The following is a 22,509-nucleotide window of genomic DNA, read 5'->3' as shown; positions in this document are numbered from 1 at the left end:
AGAGAGTGGTGCCACAGTGGGCACAGTGGACAAGTGCTGGAGAAGTGCTTGGTGTGCGGGGGTTGTAACCCCAGCCGCGGCAAAGGCCCCAGAGAGGGGCAGCAGGGCGCAAGAGCGCGGCAAAGGCCCCAGAGAGGGGCAGCAGGGCGTGAGAAGTGCAGTAGAAGGCCCAGAGGGGCAACGGGCGTGGGCAGCGCGGCAAGGGCCCCAGGGGCATCGGTAGCGAGTGCAGGTTGCAGCACTGGCCCAGAGGTGACGGTAACAGGGCGCTGGGGTTTAACCCACCCGGAGGTGTGGGTAAAAGGGTGACAGGCGCGAGACCAACTCGGGGGATGCTGGTAAAGGGGTGCCAGTGCTGCAGGTAGGCCCAGGTAGGATTGGAGAAGGGCGCCGGGGCGTGATGAACCCCAAGGGCGCCAGATCGGTGACAAGCCCAGGGGTGCCAGAGAGGGGCACCAGGGCAGGACAAGCCCAAGGGGTGCCGGAGAGGGCGCCGGAGGGCAAGGGCAGAACAACGTCCAGAGAACAGCTGCGAGGCTTGGGGCGTGCTGTAGGGGAGGTAGGAGGCACGCATTGCCCATAAGGCTTGGGGGGGTGTTGGAACATCCCACTTAAAACAGAGGTAACATCGGCGCGGTGTCTAAGGTGAGAGTAGGCAGCCTCTCATCTGAACCTATAAGATCAAAGATGTGGCGGGCGAGTCGAGGGTGCTGGACCACCTTAATTGACACAGCAGGGGGTGCTAGGGAGTACACGGCCACTCCTAGGCCCCACACGCTCACACTATCCATGTCACCTTATTGCCTAATACGTTCAATAATAACGAAAAAAAGGGAACTACAAACAGTGTGGGAGGGTAGAAAGTACTGACTGACTTTGGTTACTGCTAGAAAATCATCCACTGCAATAGAGTGGAAGAGAAGCTGGAAATTACCAAATTAGGTTTATGGTTATTACTATGTACTATTCAGGTAGATCATTTTAGATAAGGCTGGAAATATGCCCTCAGTGTTCTGGTCTCTGTCCTGGACCTAAAGAAAAGTTCATAGAGAAGTTCATCCCTGTTATTCATATAAATTCCATTAAGCAAATTAATAAAGAGTAAAACCACTCCCTCCCAATAAGCAAGCAAACAAACAAAGAAAAAAAGCCCACGGACATTTTCCTTTGCTACAAGTTTTGGTGACTAGAATAGAATACTTACATGAAGGGCTGGTTGGGGTATTTTGATCCATAAACTCCGTGAAATTTAAAAGAAATTCAGTGTTGTTTTCTGATACTTTTACATCATTACAATATTCTCTGTAAAACAACAAACATTCATGTTAGATGTGTTTCATGTGCTACTGGAACATGACATACATCTGAGGGGTCAGGTAGCACTTTACAGGCCCTTAGATAAATCTGAGCTAGCACATTGTAATGGAGCGTACAACAGGAGTCCGCAAAAATCAGCCAGAAGAAGGCAGTGCTTTAAATGAACAAAATAAATCCAAAGGATCAAAAAATAGTAAAGTTGATCTTTTGCCAAAGGGAAAAAAAAAGCAAATAGGTAAAAGGATACTGGAAGCCTTATGGTTGTAGTTTAACATGGTATCTTCAGACAATGGTTTCCTAAGAAAAGACGTTTCTTGAATCACATATGCACACTCGCACTTTTTTAACTTTGACACACACACACCCCCTCAAAATATGCAGAGGTAAACTATTTTCATTTATGCCAGAGCTACCCAACTGGCAGCACATGTGGCAGCTCATGTACCCCTGCAGCTGCCTCTCGTACTGCCATGCAGTGAGGCAGGGTGTGGTGGGGGGGCATATGCTCACTCTTGGCACTGGCATTGCCTATGTACAGGGAGGGGAGGGCAAAGGAGGACACATGCTGCTCCCCCTAGTCCAAGTGGTAGGGTGAGCTGTACACAGCCAGCACTATCCATGAGGATGGGGAAAGATTACAGTGGGCTCACCCATGCAGTGTGCAGCCTAGGATGATGCACACCACCACCACATATGGCCCCTGGCCACACTGAAGCCAGACAGCCCTGATTTATACAAATCTTGTATGACCACATATCTCATGTGATACACTCAAAAATCCCTATGGCATGGTCCAGAAAGGACCTAATCCGAATTTAGAGCCCAACACTGAAGTCCACTCTGCAGAAAGACCCATTGAAATTCTGACCCACAGATTATGTGCAGGATCAGGGACTAATACAAATTATCAGTTCAATAATTCAACCAATTTTCAGTACATTAAGCCCCTCAGGAAGATGAAATGCCCTTATGACTATAAGGGTTTCTGAGTGAAAGTAAATAAACAAGCAGAAAAAAAACCCTTACCTCTAATTTGTTTTAATTAGACTATACAATGATATAATTTAATAAACATTTGTATCTCACTACAGTTATATTCCAATGACAATGATTCAGAGGTACGATTTTTATTTGACTTTTATTTATTTAATCTCAGGTATTTAAAAAAAGTCAAACAAAATCCTTATGTCTGAATCATTTTAATCAGAATATAACTTGAGGATGCAAATACTTATCAAATAAACTAGTCTGAAACATTCTAGCCTGACCATGTGTATAGGAATTCTTTGTTATTTATCTACCATCAGTATTATTTTAAATATTCACACTAGACTCAGTCTTTATATAGTAACATTTATATCTCTGTGTTTTAGTTGCAAAAATGCCAAGGCCCAGGAGTGCAGATGCCCATAAGAAAACCCAGGGAAGTAATCCAATTACAAAAAGTAATGTACTGAAACTCTACTGATGTAACAGAATTGCACCCCAAAAAAATCCTTCACAAAAAAATCACTCTTCATCCTTATATTTCAAAGGTTTTACAAAATACAAAAACACTACAAAAAACATTTCCAAAAGAGGAAACTAAGGCATGGAATGGTAAAGTCATTTGCCAAAAATTAATTGAGACCCAGGATTAAAACCCAAGTTTCTTCAGTCCCATCTGCAAACTGCACACTCCCAATTAATACATTAATGAATATAAGTCTTGGATAAAGTTTCTGTGTTATTTTATTCATTTCTCCAAATATTGCAACACTGAAAAACAGAGTACAGCTCCATATAACAAATTACAAAAGAAAGTAGACTGCAAAGATATTTTCATATTCTACTAAGAAAAATATATCTGACCTTGCAAAACATGTTTAGCCATTGTGCTTTTCACTGAACGTTTTTCCAAGCACATTTCTTGTGCAAAACTAATTTTGCAGGCTATGTTTCATAAGTGTCACTAACCTGATCAAGACTTCTTATTTACTGCTGTGTATAATACTTAGAACTGGGAAATTGACCAACCTTGGTGCAATAAAGGTATAGCCGGCTTTATCAAAGTGATCGAGCTTCAGAGTTTCTAAATCTACAAAGAGGAAGATGAATGTCAGATAAATAAATTGGGCTTTGTTCTACTATGTCCCCAGGCTTGCCTTTTATTTGTTATTTGCAAAATTACACAAGAGCTTCTTCATGCATCTAGGAATTTTAAAAATGGTGATCTCTACAGAACAGTTTTCTAAAGAACAGCTTCTGACTAACCTACTCTACTAGCCACCAGAATTTCACCTTGCACAAAGCAATTACCTCATTACTATATAACAATGCACCAAGCAATAATAAGATAACTGAAGCAAGTTAAGTCTGAGTTGTTTCATTAGCATGACAATATGAAAATATATGGGACACTTTCATTAGCATTATACTGTGATAACTAGACATTTTTGGAACGTGGAGCATTTTAGACTATCAAAGGAAAAACATGGATTTGTAATACATTCAATATAATTCAAAAGCATTATTTCATATAAAAAGTTTATCATGAATCAAAAGGTGACAGGAGCAGACAAACAAGGATTAGAGATTGGCAACAAATTAAAATGTGCATGAAAACACAACAGCATTTTATAGATTTTTTTTCCTCTCTATTGCTATGGTACCCAATGATCATGGGAGAAATCCAGAGATGAGGAATACAAAGGAGAATGTCCAGTAGGAATGGAAACATAAATGGAAAATACCAACTGCAGTAAACAGAAGGAAATTGAGCAACAAGAATATACTTGCCCTTTTTGACTGTGAAAATCCATCAGAAAGAGAAAGCAGGGAAACAGAAAAAAACAGGGTAAAGCAAAAGGGGTCACAAACCAATATTTTATTCAACCAGCCCCTTGAATAAAAATATTGTGCAAAGATAGATCAAAGGTTCAATATATGTACAGTTGTAGTCTGGAAAAAAGACAAACATCTTTGAAGACTGGAGTGTATATCCTTATCAATTATTTCTATAGTACCTTCTATATACTGTGGCTATTTCAAGGGTCTGTTTTAGGGTGCACTGTTGAAGGTACAGCACAAACAGATCTACTGTGCACATACAGAATATTTTTTTCTCCCGTTAAAATTTTAATGACTATTCCCTATTTGATAAAGTTATAAAATGAATCAGCCCAAATTACTGGTTATTAAAAGCGTATTATGTCTCCTACCCATCACGTGATCATTGAAAATTTTCTTTTTCACTGATAAGGAAATCTAATTTGAGCTAACAGATGCTTTGACCAAAAAGTAGACTTGCAAAAAGTGTAGAAAAGCTTATATCCTAATGTTCTCCTCAGTTAAGTTTTTAACTATGTATGTTTCTAAATATAGATGAAGCTGTTTCAAGTTTGGATTAATTCTTGAATATAAGTTATACTTTGTTCACTAACTACAGTCAAACTAAACAAAGAAAATAATAATTAAAAAATACTTTATAGCTAGAAATACTTCAGAGATACTATTTCTAATTATTTCCCCTGCATCTTGAAGGTGCTTGAAATTAGTGTAATCCACACCAGTTTAAACATGTATTGAAAGTAGCTAGAAAGTTCAATATAAACACTTATCTCCAAACAAAAACTAAACCATTTTAATCATTATTCTAGCTATATGCACAGTTTACTATAAACAGCAATGTAAGAACTGCATAAAATGAAAAGCAGCTTGCTACCATAGCCTGTAAGTTAATATTTTGCAGGTTGACTATTTAAATGTCAGCTAGCAGGCCCTTAAAATGACAGCAACAGAGGATACACAAAGCAATGATTCAATAGGTACATAGCACGGGGTAAAGGGTTGTCAGTGAAACTGGGGTACCTGTACATATTCTAGCTACGTAGAATATTTCTTGTACCTTGGATGTTTACAATGGGTTAGAATCATTGCTGCAGATTTTTGGGGACATCATGATAACGTATTTTATGAATTTCAAATGTTATGTTGTTAAAAAAAGCCTGAGTCTCAATCATAACAGTCAGAAGCCAAAGACCCTCCACAGTACTTACATCTGGCCTGAGTTATTGATTCTTCTATTTTGGCTTTAATATAGTAAAAGCTGTACGATGGTAATACCAAGGCCAAACTGTAACAGAAATAAGACAAGCATAAAGAAAGAAACAAAGACACATTTAGCTCAGTGGGGAATCTCTGTACGATTTGTTGCGGTTTCCTCAAATCAGCTTTAATGTGTCTTTGAAAATGAACACATTAGGGGTGACAATTATCATGAAAGGAGATGGTTACATTAGTGTGTGCAATCCCCCATCTAGCACATGTACTGGTAGGCACCCACAGGGTTTGGGAATAAGGTAAATCTAATAAGAACAATGGGGAGGGGGAGGGGAGGGGACTTCAGCACCCATTTTGAAATTCATAGAAAACTCACTTTTTATGGGTGCCGTTATAGCAAGTCAGACTTAGAGAACAGCAGAAGAATCACAGACAACATTAAACTGCTATGATAACAGTGTAAGATGACTGATTCCCCTTTCAATAACAAGACAGCTACTGGTATCCACTACATAAATGTCAAACTCTATAGTGCTTAAACTAGGGTATCTCCAAGAGAGAGAATACCATCTATAGTAGCCACTAAACAAATAAAATCCCTTGAATATATATATATATTTGACATATAAATTTCCAATATATATATAGCCACTTGACTTCCTGCCAATGTTTCTTTACAAATCTGCCTTTTTATTTTTACCTCTAAAAAAATCAATGTGTATATGAATATAGTTTCAAACTGATGCAAAGTACAGATCCCCAGCAGAGAGAGATCTTCCCCATGCCACATTCTTCAGGGTTGCATTCCATTTTCATTAACATAAAAATACATTTTACTGGTGGTTTCTTATGATGGCTGCAGAAATTAACATTAAAACAAGTTGTACCTTTGGGCCCAAGCATGATGACCTTTAATGATGTATTTGCCATTTAAACAGCATGTAAATAAGATTGCTGATTATTTAGAGAGAGCCTTCCACCAATTCCCCTCCAGGGAAATCAGGAGAGGGTTACCTGTCATTAACAGTTATAGTGAACAGAAACTACTAATTAAAACCTATAATTTTATAGGTTTAATGGGCTTACTGCAATGTGACCCCAGGATATTAACTGCTGTCTCTCAGCCTAAGGAGTTAGTTAATCAAACATCTTTTTGTACCAATTCTTAGATAGTATTATATGATGCAAAACACCATTTTTTTTCCAACCAAATAAAAAATTGGTGTAGCTCAATAGAAAAATGACATTCAGAATTTAACATAACTAGGTAGCTCCTTACATTCATTTGCTACCACTAGTTTTACTTACTTGTGTCTGTTTGTGAGAGGATAGATTTGGACAGCAGGAATATTATTAATTCTATTTTCAATACAAAAGAAATTCAACTTGGGCGAGGCCAGTAGCACCTACTAGGGTAAGGCTAAGTACATACAGTCAAAAAGGCTGAGGCTGAATCAATCCAGTATCATACAATGTATATATGCATACATACATACATACATCTATATATGATTTTAAAAAAATCATGTCTTCTTTCATTTGCACTTTTTATCCACCTGAAATAAAACATTATGGGGAGGCTATGCTTTGAAACATGTACCCTAGTTTGGACTCTCAGGAACTCATGGAAGCTGAGCTTAATGCTAGTGATATTAAAAGCTACACAGTTTTCAAATGAAGTATGTTGCATTTTCTTGGATAGAACAAAAACAGATTATATAGGAAAAGGCCTGCCAAGATGTTACATCCTTTCCAGTATCACAAGGATGTTATAGAGGCTGAAATCATGCACACTGCAGCAACTGTGTTAGTTTTCCATGATGTATATCATTTTGTACTGCTGTCTCCTATGATTTTATATACACACAATAATTTCATTGATATTTCATGCTTTTATACAACATTGTAAAAGCACATTTCAGGGAGCTAACGTAACAGTTCTTGCCCTCAAGATCTTACAAATCTAGGTTAGAAACAAAATGATGCAAGAAATGATGAACATGAGATTAAGAAGAAGAATTACCCAAAGTTAATTTCCAATGTAACCTGTTTGGAAAGGCTTCTAATGTTCCCTTTTTAAATAGTAAATAAAAAATATACTTAAAAACAGCCTGATCCTGCATGTTTTTCTTTGGGAAAACGCGTGGCTGGCAATGGTGGCCTCTTATAGAGATGGAAAGAAAAAGAGGGGCACGGAGGAAGGAAGGGGTATTATAGCCCCGTATAAATCCCCTCTCGTCATCACCTAAAGGAAGATGCATGATATTCATATACACCATGTCTACACCAATTCAGGGAAATCTGGTTTCTAGACGTCTATGTGCTTGGTTAGATAAAAATAGAATTAATCAAAATAATCATATGTAATTCAATAGCAAAAGTAACTATGCAAACATCTGATTACCTGTAATCAGTGCTATTCACAGGAGTCCATGTATATGTTCGATTTCCTTTGTCAATATATCTCTGGAAAGCAACATACATCACATTAGCGTTGCCCTTAAAGCTCAGTAAATACTTTCTTCAGTGCATTACTGAAGATAAAGTAGTGTAAAATTCAGTATCCATCTACTGTATTACCTTCTGTCTTTTAACTAATTACCACCAGTAGTAGTTTATTTACAGTCTTCACTAAAACAATACAATAAACATTACTACTACTTATGAAAATGTGACCTTCCCTGCAATTACTTGTTTTCAACAACATAGTTATCTGCATAGTTTAAATCTGATTGTAAACAATTTTAGAAGTCAAGCACTTCTAAGCCTTGTATCTGGCATAGCCATTTCTACTTTGTGCCTCTTTGACAAGTCCATTCTTTTTTTGTTTTAATACATGTCATAGGTATTAAGGCTGGAAGGGCCCTCAGAAGATCGAATCCAGCCCTCTGCCCCAGAGGCAGGAAGTCAGCTAAAGTCAAAGGATCCCAGCAAGATAAGCATCCAAACATTTCTTAAAAGAGTCTAGAGTAGGTGCTTGCACCACCTCTGGCAGCAGTCTAGTCTAGGTGTCGGTGGCTCGGACAGTAAAGAAGTTTTTCCTTATGTCCAGACTAAAACAGTCTTGGAGGTGTTTGTGACCATTGGACCTTGGGAGTTTGCGACCATTGGACCCATGGGGTGCTTTGGTGAACAGGTGTTCCCTCAGATACTGATGTACAACCCTCATATACTTACAGGCTGCCACCAGGTCACCCCTAAGCCTGTGCTTCTCCAGGCTGAGGAGTCCCATGGCTTGCAGCCTGTCTTCATAAGGCCTACTCTCTTGCCTTCTGATAATGGGTGTGGCTTTCCTCTAGATGCTCTCAAGCTTCTCCACGTCCTTCTTGAATTGTGGAGCCCAGAATTGGGTGCAGTACTCCAGCTGTGGCCTCACCAAGGCCAAGTACAGAGGGAGGATGACATCCTGAGATTTACTTGAGAAGCATCTATTGATGCAAGCCAGAGTTTTGTTCGTTTTATCAGCTGCAACATCACATTGGTGGCTCATGCTCATCTTGCAGTTAATCATGACCTCCAAGTCATTTTTGGTTGTGGTACTAGTCAGCATAGCACTGCCAAGCCTGGAAGTGTGCTGTTCCCACTCTTCCACTGTGCCCGCTTGCCTTGGGGTCTCTCTGGGCAGTCCCCGGCAGTAAGAAAAAAATGTGGGGGGCGGGGAGAAAAATTTAAATGAAGAATGAGAGGTAGGGCCGTGGCCCATCCCCACTCACTAGTTCAATGCTGGTAGACCCAACAGTCTCCTGGGGTTGTCGTGGCTCCTCTCCTCTGTTGTGGACCCCTCCTGTGGGTCCAACTCTGAGTTCCTCGGTGTCCACTGGCACTGCTCGTGCCCAGCATGGGAAGCACCCTCACCGTCCGCTCCCCGTGGTGCTTCCCCCATGGTTTCCCCAGTGCCATCTTTTATTCCGGCTGGGCAGCATCCGGGGATGATGTCACCTGCTTGTGCCGGCCTCAACCAGAAACAGACGCAGCTCATGAACTGTATTGGTGCTTTGTGCCGGCACAGCTTATTGTTTATCTCTCCCCAGCCTGGAATGTGTTATTGTGCCCTGATTTCAGGGCTTTTCCCACAGGGACAGGCTGCCCCCATCCCGAATCCTGCTGTAGGAGGACTCTATCGTCCCCAGCCTGGATCACCAGCCTATCCTTGGATGTGGACGCTCTATGTCATTGACAAACTTTGCCAGTCCGCCTCTAACACCAGCATCTGCATAGTTAATAAACACGTTAAAGAGTACAGGTCCAAGGATGGAGCCTTGCAGGACCCCACTGATCATGGAGCTCCATGACGATTCACTTCCGTCAACTACCACTCTCTGGGTCTGACCACAGAGCCAATTCCCCAGCCATCTATTGTGATGTAGCCAAGGCTGCAGTTGGCTTATTTTTCCATGAGGAGATCTTGGTACACCAAATCAAAGGCTTTTTTAAAGTCCAGATATATGACACCAATCTTTTCTCCCTTGTCCATGTGATATGTCACCTGGTCATAGAAGGAGATGAGATTGGTCAGGCAAGACCTACCCACAACAAACCCATGCTGGCTGTCCCTCAGGATGTTGCCATCAGCCAGCTTGTCTAGAATGGTCTCTTTAATAACTTTTTCCAAAATCTTTCCAAGGACTGAGGTCAAGCTGATCGGCCTGTAGTTCCCTGGATCTACTTTCCTTCCTTTCTTGAAGGTAGGCACCACATTGGCCTTCTTCCAATCTTCAGGTACTTCACCTGAGCACCACGAGTTTTTGAATACGCTTGCCAGTGGCTGGGCCTAACAGCTTCTGGGGTGTCAGGACCTGCTGATTGAAGGTGGCCAGCCTCTTAAGGTATTCCTTTACAAGATCTACACCAATCCTGAGTATAAATCCACCCCACCCTGGCCATTTTGCATCGTTAGGCAGGGTGGTCCTTTTGGGCTGATGGAAAAACGATGCAAAGTACCCATTAAGCAGGTTGGCTTTTTCCTGGGTGTCAGTTGTCCCATTTGGTTTAGCAGGCATCCAATGTTACCTTGATTTTCTTCTGACTCCTCACATATCTGAAAAAAGGATTTTTTATTGTCCTTGATACGTGTAGTCAACTGGAGTTTGGTTTCAGCCTTGGCTTTCCTGGTTCACCCCCTACAGGTATAGACCAGTGCAGACCACTCCTCCTTCATGGTGATTCCTGTCATCCATCCTTTATAAGCCTCTCTTTTTAGACATAGGAGGTCCATAAATTTCCTGCTGAGCCCAGAGGGTTGCTGTGCCCTTTTGCTACCTTTCCTCTGAGATGGGATGAATATCCCTTGTGCTTTCAGGATCTCAGCCTTAAGAAACAACCACTCATCTTGGACTCCCCTCCCTGTCAAGTCATGGTCTCTTAGGGCCTTGACAACAAGCCTCCTGAGCTTATCAAAGTCAGCTTTCCTAAAGTTAAGGACTTCTGGATTGCTGACTGAGTTGCTAGCTTTGTGATAGATAAAAAAAGTGATCAGCTCGTGGTCACTGTGTCCCAGCTGTCCTTCAATTCTTAGGCCACTGATTAGATCATCTCATTTGGTCAGTACTAGGTCCAACAGCGCTTTACCTCTTGTTAGTCCATAGACTTCTTGAGTCAGGTAGAGCTCATCCACACATGTGAGGAAGCTTTGTGACCATTCAGATTTGACCAAGTGCTCTTCCCATGAGATGTCTAGGTAGTTGAAGTCTCCCGTGACAATCATGCACCAAGAGCATGCGGCCTCAGCCAGTTCCCTGGTGAATTCCTGGTCAAGCTCTTGTACTGTATTAGGAGGTCTGTAGTAGACTCCTACCATTGTGTTCCTCATGTATTTTAACCCAGTGGGTCTCCAGTCATCCTCCATGGCTACCAATGTCAGCTTGTAGGGACGTGTAGCTTTCCTTGACATAGAGAACTACCCCCCTACCCCTTTTTTCTGTACAATCTCGCCTGTACAGGGTATAGCCATCTATATCTATGGCCCAGTCATAGGTGGAGTCCCACTCCATTATCCCTGTGAGATCGTAGTCATTCTTGTTTAGCAGGAGGACCAGTTCTTCCTGTTTGTTCCCCAAGCTCCTGGCATTGATGTACAAACACATAAATGTCCCATTGTAAGCCCTAGGCTTCCTTGCACTCCTAGGAGGACACTGTTCCAGGGCTGGGGTAGGAGTAGATTTTCTTGAGTGCCCTAACCTGCTGGTTTTGCAGTAGTTGCCTAGTAGACTTGCTCTGGCAGTAGTCCACCCATCCCCCAGCAGGCTTAGTTTAAAGCCTGGTTGAGCAGGTCAGCCATTCTGGCTGAGAAGAGCTTCCTCCCCAGTGAAGTGAGGTGGAGGCTGTCTCTTCAGACCACTGCCTCTCTCACCAAAGAGCGGACCATGATTGTGGAAGCCAAAGCTTTCACGTTGACACCAGTGCCGCACTCTTTAGTTGACTACCTCAATCCGTCTCTGCCTCCTCAGACCATGACCTGTAACCAGGAGGATCAAGGAAAAGGCCACCTACACCCCCAACGCCCTAAGCCCCGCTCCCAGAGTCCTGTAGCCACTCATGGCCCGGCCACTCATATTATTGTGGTGACTGTGGTTTTTAAGTAAGAGAGAGAATCTTCCTCAGAGAATTTGCCCAGAATACTTGTATATGGGAAGGAACCAGTGATAAGCAGAGAAACAGTTAAATGAAACCTTATATTTAAAAAAAGTATACCCAGGCATACAGTATTACATATTAGTAATATTGAGGCATTATCTATCTATTCACATGCACATATGCTCTGTGACTTTGACTGTAGAAATATTTATCCAGGTGCTTCACTTTACATACAGGTAAAGCTACCATGAGTGTTTTTGTAAAGCATGGTATTAAGTTCAGTTTTTCAATTCACTAGCTTTGGGAATGAAAGATGACATGATAAAGCTGGGCCTCCAGCTCCCCATATGAAACTTAATCAGTATTAATGCACCCTGCTGGACCAATTTTCCCCAGTTTTCTAACATTAAAAATTATAACTTGCATGCCAGCTGCAGAATATTACTACTTTACAGTCAGAGAACAAGATTGATGAGGATGCCCTCAATAAAACTGAGACAGCTGCTGTAACATAACTTTACTAGTAATGTTCAAATGTACTATGGTACATTCTTCCAGTCCCTAAGCAAATATAAAAGCAAAAATATTATCATGATTATGAAGGCAAGGTGTTTTGGGCTATGGTCTGACATTTACGATTTGAACAGTTCTCTTACTCCTGCTGTTACTTTTCAGTAGAGCAGGGCAGGTGTCATTTGCCATAAAGAGGGTGTTTATAACAAAAAGCAATGTTTTAAAATCTTTGACTGAAGGCAACAAGATGGCTGAACGAACTGAGCAAAGAACTCGTCAAAAATGACTAGTAGGAGGTATATGGGGGTGCATGTGCCCCCCCGATAGGGCCGGTGCCCCTCCTGATGGCCGACACTGATGCTGTCAGCAGGGCTGGTGCCCCCCCTGACAGGGCTGCTGCTGTTGGAGTGTGCCCCCCCACCAGATTCAGGGGGCACCAGTCACTCATGGAACTCATGTTTATTTATTGACTTAATTACTGTGAATTCTTAGCCAGCTACATCAGAAAAGGAAAAGAAATAAAAGAAAACATCTTACATATATATCATATTCATGCATTCATAAAAGACAGACTAAGGATGAAATGGATTTTCCCAGGGAAAACTGAGTACAAATATATATAAGAATTTCTTACTATCTTACATGGAGCTGATTCAGAGAAACCATTTGCTACTGGATCTCTAGCTGTAATCTGGCTATGGTCAGCAGTGCTGCAGAGGCGTTTTCATTTCATAGTAATTTAAGGAACTGTAATTCATTTAATAAAACGAGCTGGCTGTTTCAGTCAACTATCTAATGGCTAGGTGCTGAGGCCATAAAAGTAATTTTGTATGCCTTTGACTTTATAACAGGGATAGGCAACCCCCACAGGTGCAAGAGCATGTATGTGAAGGCATTTTGCTTGGCATGCACTTCTCGGGGCAGACAGTGGGGGAGGGCTCAGGGCTGCACTGCTACAACAAGCATCAGGCCCCTTGTAGCTCCCCCACTATCCAACCCTGGCATGCCAACAACATCTTACAAGTCAAGGTTGCAAGTGTTTTTGTTACTTTGACCAAAAACATCGCTGACCCCTACATTCAAATGATATACTATATCAGCAGATAGCCATGGATTAAATGGAGACTGAAATATATCTGTTCTGTCTGTGTTCTAGAGGTGATGATTCCCTTATGCCACAGTTCTGACATACAGTGTCAAATAATTTGCAGAGTCTGCATAATAATAATGCAATATGAGGTTAATGTCCATGATTACTAATCAAAGACTTGTAAGGTGCTTGACACTGCTTAGAGGTTCATAAAAAATATAAAAATGGAATTGCTATTTAAAGCAATAAATTAACAATTAATGCTATGATTTTTACGGGGACACACTTCTTCAAAAATGACATTAGAGTAGACCAAATCTGTGCTTTCTGCCAAGACTTCTGCATGTTGTGGTATGGACAAGCATGAATGAAGAGGGGGGACATTTATCATAATTATGGCTACCATAAAATAAGTTTACGCAATAAATTGAATTAAATTGGAAATATAAGAAACAAATGTGTAGTGCTAAATAAAAACTTAAACTGTAGAAACACTTCCGGAATAATTTATCCATGTGCAAATATCATCTTCTTGATCCAAATGTTAATGTGAAAGGTGGACTATGTGCTACTATTACAAAACGACTGATTTAAACTCAAGGGTCTTCAAGCTTCCAAAAAAACATGGCAGGAAAAACAAATCTGTCATGTGTATTATTCTCTTTGCATCCTATTCTCTTGCTTCTCATGATTTTCTGAAACTGTCGGCCTCATAAGGAAGCCTCACACCTACTCATATTGAATTATTATAGATTCTTTTGTTTAAAAAAAAAAAAAAAAAAAAAAGATTTTTAGTGCCAGGGTGCTGGGACGTCCGTGGTTATCACCAGCACCATTTTATAGTCATATGGTTAATTAGCACTTTTACAGGTATGAAACAATGCCCGATTCTGAACTCACACAGATTTAACTTGGTTAAGGTCAATGTAGTTACTCTTGATTCACCCTGGTTGAAGACTAAACTTAGGCCCAACGGCTATTGGCAGACATGAAAAAATCAAAACAAAATAGCACTTTACCAGAAAAGGAAGCATGTTAGTTTGACCCAGCTTCCCAACATCTGTATAGATGGGTGCTTCAGGGGGCTTTTAGGTGCTTTTATCTTAAGGTGATTTAATCAGCTATTACATTTCCCAAACTCTGACAGACTGCGCACCACCATTTTAAAATGATGCAACCTTAAGTACCACCAGCAATATTTTCAGTTCAACCTTAAGTACCACCAGCAAATTTTTGTCATATGAACTAAATATAATAAATCTGTTAACACTGACACTAACAGGTTGTCTGCTAACCACTGGTGATAGATTGGGAACTGCTGAGTTATTAAAGTGAAAAAAGCCCCACTGAAGCGCACAATTTATACAGACGTTGGACAAGCTGAGTCAAACTAACATGATGCCTCTTCTGGGCATGCGTTATGCTTGGTGCACGGGAGCACCAAGCTTAAAGTAAAGCACTGGGGTTTGGGTTTTTTTTTTCCACATCTGGAAACAGCCAAAGTGTCCGAGTGGATCAGGTTGTTATTTAAGTACAGACATAACAGTAGGCGACAGTAAAACAGGTGGTACAGGAAAGGCAGAGAAGCAAGTAATTGTCTCTCGGTGATATGTTCATCCTGTTGGCTCTGCTTATTATTTTATGGTTTGCATGCATTTATAAATAAAACCCTGGTTTCTGTACTTTTTATTTGTTGTTATCTTAATTCAGGTTGTTTATATGTAAAATTTGCACTTCTCCATCTCTAGAAGTACTAGAAGCCAAATGAGTCCTCTTCAGACTGCTCGGACTTATAGAAGCCATAGCATCTGAAGAAGTAAGGTGTTGCCTATGAAAGCTTTAGCGTTTCTGAACAAGCTAGTCTCTAAAGGAGCCTATTACACATACACTGAGGCAGCTCCGACGTGCTGTAATTACAACTCGTCAGAGCAGACTTGATTAATCGAGTCTGCTGGTAATTACTGCATTCCAGCAGACCCCGGCATTACATATATCAGTGTCCTGGTCCTGAAAAATGGTGGCGGGGAGCACTTTAACTAAAGCTCTTTCGATAAGCTTTAGTTAAAGTACCCCTGCTGCCATTTTTCAGCATGGGAACATCAATACACATGACAATCTGGGAGCTTGAATTAAAACAGCTCTCAAAACTGCTCCAATTAAAGCACCCCCCCACAACCTTCTGCTTGACTGCAGACTAACACATCTAACCACCTCTCTTTACACCTGCCTATTATGGACCTACTGGGCTTAATAATGGCTAGGACTCATACAGACGTAGCACATTCTGGCCAAGACTCCAGAAGGGGAGAATAGCCATAGGACCTGCAAGCTCTCATTAAATTTGACAGGTATGAGCCATACATGTTGCAGATCAATATTATCTATGGATTCTCTCGACTGCTGGCAAAGCGCCAGGTTAGGGACAGTTCTGTAATTTTTGGAGCAATACGATAGCTACCCTTATCAGTACTGAGTATCTAACTTGTTTGGAAAACAACATTAGGACACCAAAGCATGCTGTTTTGAAAGTTTCGCCAAGTTGTAACTGGATGATTTGTTTATCGTAAAGAATCCTAATTATGAACTGTAAATCCAACAGACATTTTCCACCTTATTTTCTTCACATCCACCCAAAATATAATTGTACAAAGCCCCACGTTCCTAAACAAACAGACTTCTGCTGTTGGTTTAATGTGAGGAAGTACGACAGCCCTTTGTTAAGGCCCTGACACGCACAGTAACACCTTACCGACAATTTTATGACTATAAAACACGAAAGAAACAGAGAAACAAAGAACTCTGGTTCTTAAGAAATGCCTGCTTTCCTGTTGTGCAAATGTGGAAAGCTGACAACTCCACTGGGGATAGGGAATAGAAGGAAAATATTTGCACATGAAAAATCCTGCAGCTCTCCTCCAACATTAGAAACGTGGAATATTGCGTTTTAAATATAGAAAGACAGCATAAAACTATTATCACATCATTGTTTTGTAGTATTTTGTTGTAAAGGCATAATAGATCCTGCATTCTGATCTCACCTCATCTTGAGACTTGACCAGTGTTGTAAACACCCGTTCCCCACTTTCGCCATCTATCATTTTTTTCCGAATCTGGAAACAAGGAAAATAAGATGGTAAAATAAAAGCTAAAAATTATATACAATATGAATAATGTTTTCCACAATCCATCCTTACAAGCACTGCAATCATGATAGCATATTAGGAAAAAAATTGCTCAGACAAGCCTATTTGTTAAGAGACTATATCTTACTTGAAAACAAATGGAACCGACTCGTGTAATTCATACTAACGTAAGTGGTTACTTTGACACTAATGAGCCCATGCAGGTAAGCACTGCTGGTATAAGGAAAGGCTGCGTGTCTGGGTTCACTGGACATAGGTATCAATCACTGCAATATACAGAATGTATTTGCCCATGAGACAGCCTAGAACATGTATTTTTTCACTGATTAAAGATGTAAAAAATCTTGTTGTTCTTACAGTATTTTTACAGTGTATTGTTTAAAGAATAAAATGTCGGTATTAGAAATTCTATAGAAAGATGCATGGAGAATCTTAACACTAAATTGAAATTTGTAGCATCATTCAAAACAACAGGGTTATTAAACTCAGCCACTTGTGTTCCAAAGAAAAAGCAGATTCTCAAAAGCATATTCAGAAATGTCATTAAAATCCTCCTCTCATACAAAAACATCAGCTTTTTCTAAACAATTAAAAACTATTATGAAGTCTGCTTTTTAAAGAACTACAGCTTTAGCAAATGGTAGGAATCAAATGCATCTCAGCTATTACACAGACCAGCAGAGAATCTGTATTTCATGACAGGTTGCTAGTGTACCTCACCTCAACTTTAATATCATTTTCCAGTTCAGCATCAAGAAAATCCAGTGTCACAGGCTCCTGGGATTTAGGATTCTGAAGCAGAAGATATTAAATCATCAAATAATAAACATTTTTCATTGTAATGTTATGAATAGGTTGCTGGAAACTATTCAAATATTTACTCAGACCACATTAAGCTGTTTAAAAAAAGGATTACTTACCCTTCTATCTTTAATAACTTAGAGCAGAATGAATTACTAGTGGTACTTTGTCACTGAAAATGAACTTAAAAAAAATCAAGAAAAAATTGGGCAAGTGATAACTGGGTTAACAATCTGTTGCACACAATGCTGATGGCTAGATGCTGATTCCTCTATTGGTATGTCACAAATTGTAAGCATGGTAGTAAAAATTGTAGATGAAATGCTAGAAAAGGAGTCTTATTATGTTTCCTGCCACCAAAAACGGAGGGAAGGAAGGTGGTTAAAAGTTTTCCAGATGACTAATAATTTTAAAATTTCAACAGGACTTTTCTTATCCACAGCTGATGTAACAGAATAGCTAAAGATAGTCAAATGTGCAAGATGTGTTCTGAAAGAATCTGTTACCCTGCTCTCAGTGTGCTTCATATATGTATTTTATAACACATACATGGGACTTTAAGTAAAGTTCAAGATTCTCTTTATTTCCCCTGTGCCCTGCATTGTTCTCAGGTTGTTGGTCTATTATATGGCTACATGTGGATTGCTAGTCAGGATTGATTTTATTCATATATATTTAATTATACTTTTGTGTCAAGCATTTTATCATTTGTTAGGAACCTGTAGACTGTAATTAATGTACCCTATAATTAAATAATAATAATCATTATTAGAGTGGCAGGGGCACTTGCTCAGCTAAGGTCTATGCAGGCATAAAGGATCAGTGATATTGAAAATAAATGTCATATGATGATAGAATTAGTACTGAATCCATATAGGAACAATTACATGCTCAAAGATGGAATGGAAAAGATCAGTTACCTTTTGCATCTCTGTTTTCTTAATTCATGCTCCAGTCCTACACAAGTCTTACCAAAAGCAATGGGATTGCTTTATTTTATGTATTTAAATGGCTTTAAGTACTTACATATGTATCAAAGTATGAATACCTCAATCTTTTATGTGGTTCTCCTTGCAACATCAATGAGAAATCAATAAATCAAGTCCTATTTTCTTCATATTATTAAACCAAAGAGACTACTTATTTATCTATTTGGTGTATATGCTACCCCAAAGAAAACTCAAGGTAGCTTACAATAAAAGACAGTATATCTTATAAAATACAAATGGCATGTTAAAATAAGTAAGGCATATAACAATACAAAACTCCCCAAACAATGCCTCAACTTAACCTTGCTTGCTAAATGTATGCCCAAATAAAAAAGGCCTTCCAGCCCTTCCAGAGGATGCTTAAGCTTGGGCTCTGGTGGGCCACAGGAGGAAGTTGTTCAAAGCACATGATTTACTTCCAAAAATGACCTCCCATGTTTTTGCACCAAGTGAATTTGGCATACAGATGTTACTTGCAGGTGGTTGTTCTTGTCTGATTTTAGGGACCAGACGGACCATAAGAGAGAAGATAGTCCCTCAGATATGCAGGTTCCAGACCATTTGGGACGTCAGAGATCAAAATCATCACTTTGAATTGTGCCTGGAAAGTTATTGGGTGCTAGTGCAGACTCTGGAGCTCTGGATTAATGTGCTCCTGACCCATGCCCATCAGAAGGTGGGCCTCCACATTCTGTACTTGCTACAGGCCACACAGAGCCACAGACAGAGCATATTGCAGCAGTCTAGCTCCAGGTTATGAAAGCACAGGTTATGGTGGCCAGATCTGAATCTGAAAGAAAGAATTGCAGCCTTCTCACCAAATAAAATTGGTGAAAAGTGCTCCAAAGTAAAGGATCCAAGAGCACCCAAGGCCATGAACCTTTGATTTTATGACCAGCTACAATTTATCATTCCCAATTTCATATTAAGCAAATAACAAAATCTTGCTAATTCAATTTAATGCATAGAGGTAATTTACAGAGGTGCAGGTTGTAGCTGTGTTGGTCTAAGGACATAGGCAGGCAAGGTTCTTTGGGTGAATCTGATATCTTTTATTAGACCAACTTAAATAGTTGGAAAAAAAAATTAGCAAGATTTTGGGTTTAAAAACCTTTCGTCAGGCTGAGGAAGCCTCTGCAGTTGGTGTGTGCTCTTCCTGGATGGAATGAAAAGTAAAGAAGCCAGAGGCTGGGCTGGTATGCATACAAACAGGTAGTCAGTGAAGATATAAACTGAGGAGTCAGTGGGAGAGAGACAAGCTGGGGGGGCGGAGAGAGAAAAGGGGGATGAATGTAGCAGTTAAACAGTGGAGAGTCAGATGTCAGGCAGATTATAACGTGTCATAAATCCAATGTCTGTATTTAGTCCAAAATATAGACTATATGGACTCTCTCTCTCTCTATACATATATATAGGACTCTCTCTCTCCCTCTCTATAGTCACACAGAGACTATATGGAATATACAATATATGGAATATAGAATATATGGACTAAATATAGGATTAATGACACATTATAGCCTTCCTGACATCTGACTCCCTAGGTACCTCTCTACTATTTAACTACTACATTTGATCACCCTTTCCTATCCCCCGCCTGTCTCTCACCCACTGACTCCTCAGTTTATATCTTCACTGACTGCCTGTCTTGCAATGCATACCCGCATCTGGCTTCTTTACTATTCATTCCATTCAGGAAGAGCACACACCAACTGCAGAGGCTTCCTCAGCCTGCCAAAGGGTTTTTTAAACCCAAAGCTCACTAAATTTTTTTTTCCCCCAACTATTTAAGTTGGTCTAATAAAAGATCCTAGATTCAACCAAAGAACTTTGTCTGCCTAGAGGTAATTTAGGCTTTTCTTAAAAGAATTATGATTTGAACTCCAGCACTAAGCAGCTTAAAATAGGAGGGGAACTGGGTATCAATATATTTTGGTTTTGGTTTTTTTGGTTCGTTTTGTTTTGCTTCACAAGTTTTGTGCATGTGTGCGTGCATGTGCATGTTTGGGTAAATAAAACATTATATATGGAAAGGAATTCAGGAGCCAGTCCTAACTGAGCACTACATAAGCATTCCTCATGATGTAAGCCAATGTTGCTATCACTTGTACTCGCTAAGCCTCAATTTACTATGTCAGGGAATAAACTGTTCTCATTTATTTTTAGAATGGTGGCTGCATCCTTTGTTTATCTAAATAAAGAAAGGTTATAAAAATGTAACCCTTACATTTTGGCAGTAGCTAAGTTATAGTAACTGAATGCAAATCAGGCTTTCTGCCAAATGTAAATGGTCACTACTTGTGACAAATGTAGTAAGTAGTGCAGACATGATACTTCTTTCATTTATGCCAGTTTGACTCTATAGATTTCTATGCACTTACTCCCACTGTATGCTGGTAGAATCATGTCTTGTGTGTTTGGCTGGGAAATATCTTCATGTAAATGATGTGGAGTACTAGGGGCCAATTCAATTAGATTTGCTCCTGATTTTTGTGGTTCAATGAGATTTACATTGGTGTTAAAAAAGTGCACGTTCAGTCCCTTGAATTCTGCAAAACCAAAATACAAATTACTGGATAGTAAGCGTTCATCATTCTCTCACTAAGTTATTCTTTACAAAGAGAAAGTGGAAGAAATTTTAGGCTTTAAAAGAAAGCTCTTACTGAATAAATTTTGAACAGGGGACTGGTGGGTAATACTAGCTGTTTCTAGTATATTATAACTGGGAAGGTATTATTATATGGTTTATTCATATACAACACATTAAATAATTTTTAATGCAATGAAAATACATATTATAATTCTGTCTTTTGCTACTCATTAACTTTTCTACCAAATTCACACTCTTAAATAGCAAAAGACTAAAATCCAAGGAAGTAAATTAAAAAAAAAAATTCTTACATGCAATGGATAATGAATAGCACGGTCAAACCCAAACACCATGCATGGAGGTATTGCCATGGCAGAATTGGCATTGTGAAGTTCACATCCCATTCCAACACACAAAGGAAACAACAAGAAAAAAAAAGATAATGGTAAAAGAAGAGCCATCATATCAAGCCACTGTAAAACATCTCAAATGAGAACCTGGGCTACTCAGAATTAAGGAGTCCCACAGCTTGAAATCTGGAATATTTTATAAAACATGCATTCAATTCATCTTGTGTTTACTTAGGATCTCAAAATATTTTATCAATTTTTATTTTGGGCATCCCAACATACTTATGGTTTCTCAATAATGCCCTCGTGGTGCAGGTGACAAGAAGTACAGACAGATAGACCAAATGATTCCTCAAGATCCTACTGGAACTCTATGGTTAAGGTAGGAATAGAAATTTGTATGCCTATTGCAGTATCTTAAGCATAACACCCTCCCCACCGCTTCCCCCAGAGCCAGTTATATTCTTTCCTGAAGATGGAGGGTTTGGACTCCATAACGTTCTTTGCCCAGGTTACCATTTTCCATTTTTTTTCAATGAAGAGACAAGCTTTGTGTTCTGTTTGCTCTTCTATTTACCTAATCAATCAAAACACACAACATAACTATATATACTACAGAAACACTAAAATTACTGGCACAACTTAATACAATGAAACAAAAGTACATCACTAGAACTAAAGCATGCAGACAAGCATGGCAAGAAAGAGCAACAATGTGTTATTTTAGCTGATAAAATAGGAAAGAAAGAATGAACTGGTACAGCGAAATAAAAATAAATTCATTTAAATGCCATGGTAAATCTATTATTTGAAAAGACTTTGGGAGCATGTCTACATTCTCACAGACTCTTAGACTATATGTCAAGCTTCTTTCTTCCTAACTTCAAGTGGTTAGCATCTAATTTTTACCTTGTTTCTTACAGGTGGTGAACATGGGATGTTAGATTCTTTTTATATATGTGAAGCTAGCCCATGATCAGGATGAGTTTGGAACAATCTTGGCCCTTCTAAAGCCAAGGGGAATTTTGTCACTTCCTTGAATTGGATTGAATTTCATGCCATGCAGTTGATTAAATTAATTCTTTCTTTGCATAAACTGCTG

General features: G+C 39.6%; 1 protein-coding gene across 4 annotated transcripts in view; it reads right to left on the bottom strand.

Annotated features, from left to right (window-relative positions):
• The window catches only part of CACNA2D1 (calcium voltage-gated channel auxiliary subunit alpha2delta 1), a 653,615-nt gene that overhangs the window by 44,856 nt on the left and 586,250 nt on the right, over positions 1 to 22,509 (bottom strand). For 2 of the 4 annotated variants that reach the window (XM_090041889.1, XM_090041891.1), the window contains 6 exons: positions 17,398 to 17,469; positions 16,573 to 16,644; positions 7,763 to 7,824; positions 5,355 to 5,431; positions 3,334 to 3,394; positions 1,205 to 1,302 (listed from right to left, as the gene is read on the bottom strand). In XM_090041889.1, coding sequence (XP_089898015.1) covers positions 1,205 to 1,302; positions 3,334 to 3,394; positions 5,355 to 5,431; positions 7,763 to 7,824; positions 16,573 to 16,644; positions 17,398 to 17,469 — 442 coding nt within the window. The remainder of the gene's footprint in view (positions 1 to 1,204; positions 1,303 to 3,333; positions 3,395 to 5,354; positions 5,432 to 7,762; positions 7,825 to 16,572; positions 16,645 to 17,397; positions 17,470 to 22,509) is intronic. The other 2 variants (XM_090041890.1, XM_090041892.1) reach the window with 1 other exon arrangement.

This window comes from Crocodylus siamensis, chromosome 4 (genome assembly GCF_052110815.1).
Source record: "Crocodylus siamensis isolate JL-2025a chromosome 4, ASM5211081v1, whole genome shotgun sequence".
In the NCBI taxonomy this organism is placed as follows: Eukaryota; Metazoa; Chordata; order Crocodylia; family Crocodylidae; genus Crocodylus; species Crocodylus siamensis.
This window is presented reverse-complemented; position numbering and strand designations above follow the sequence as displayed.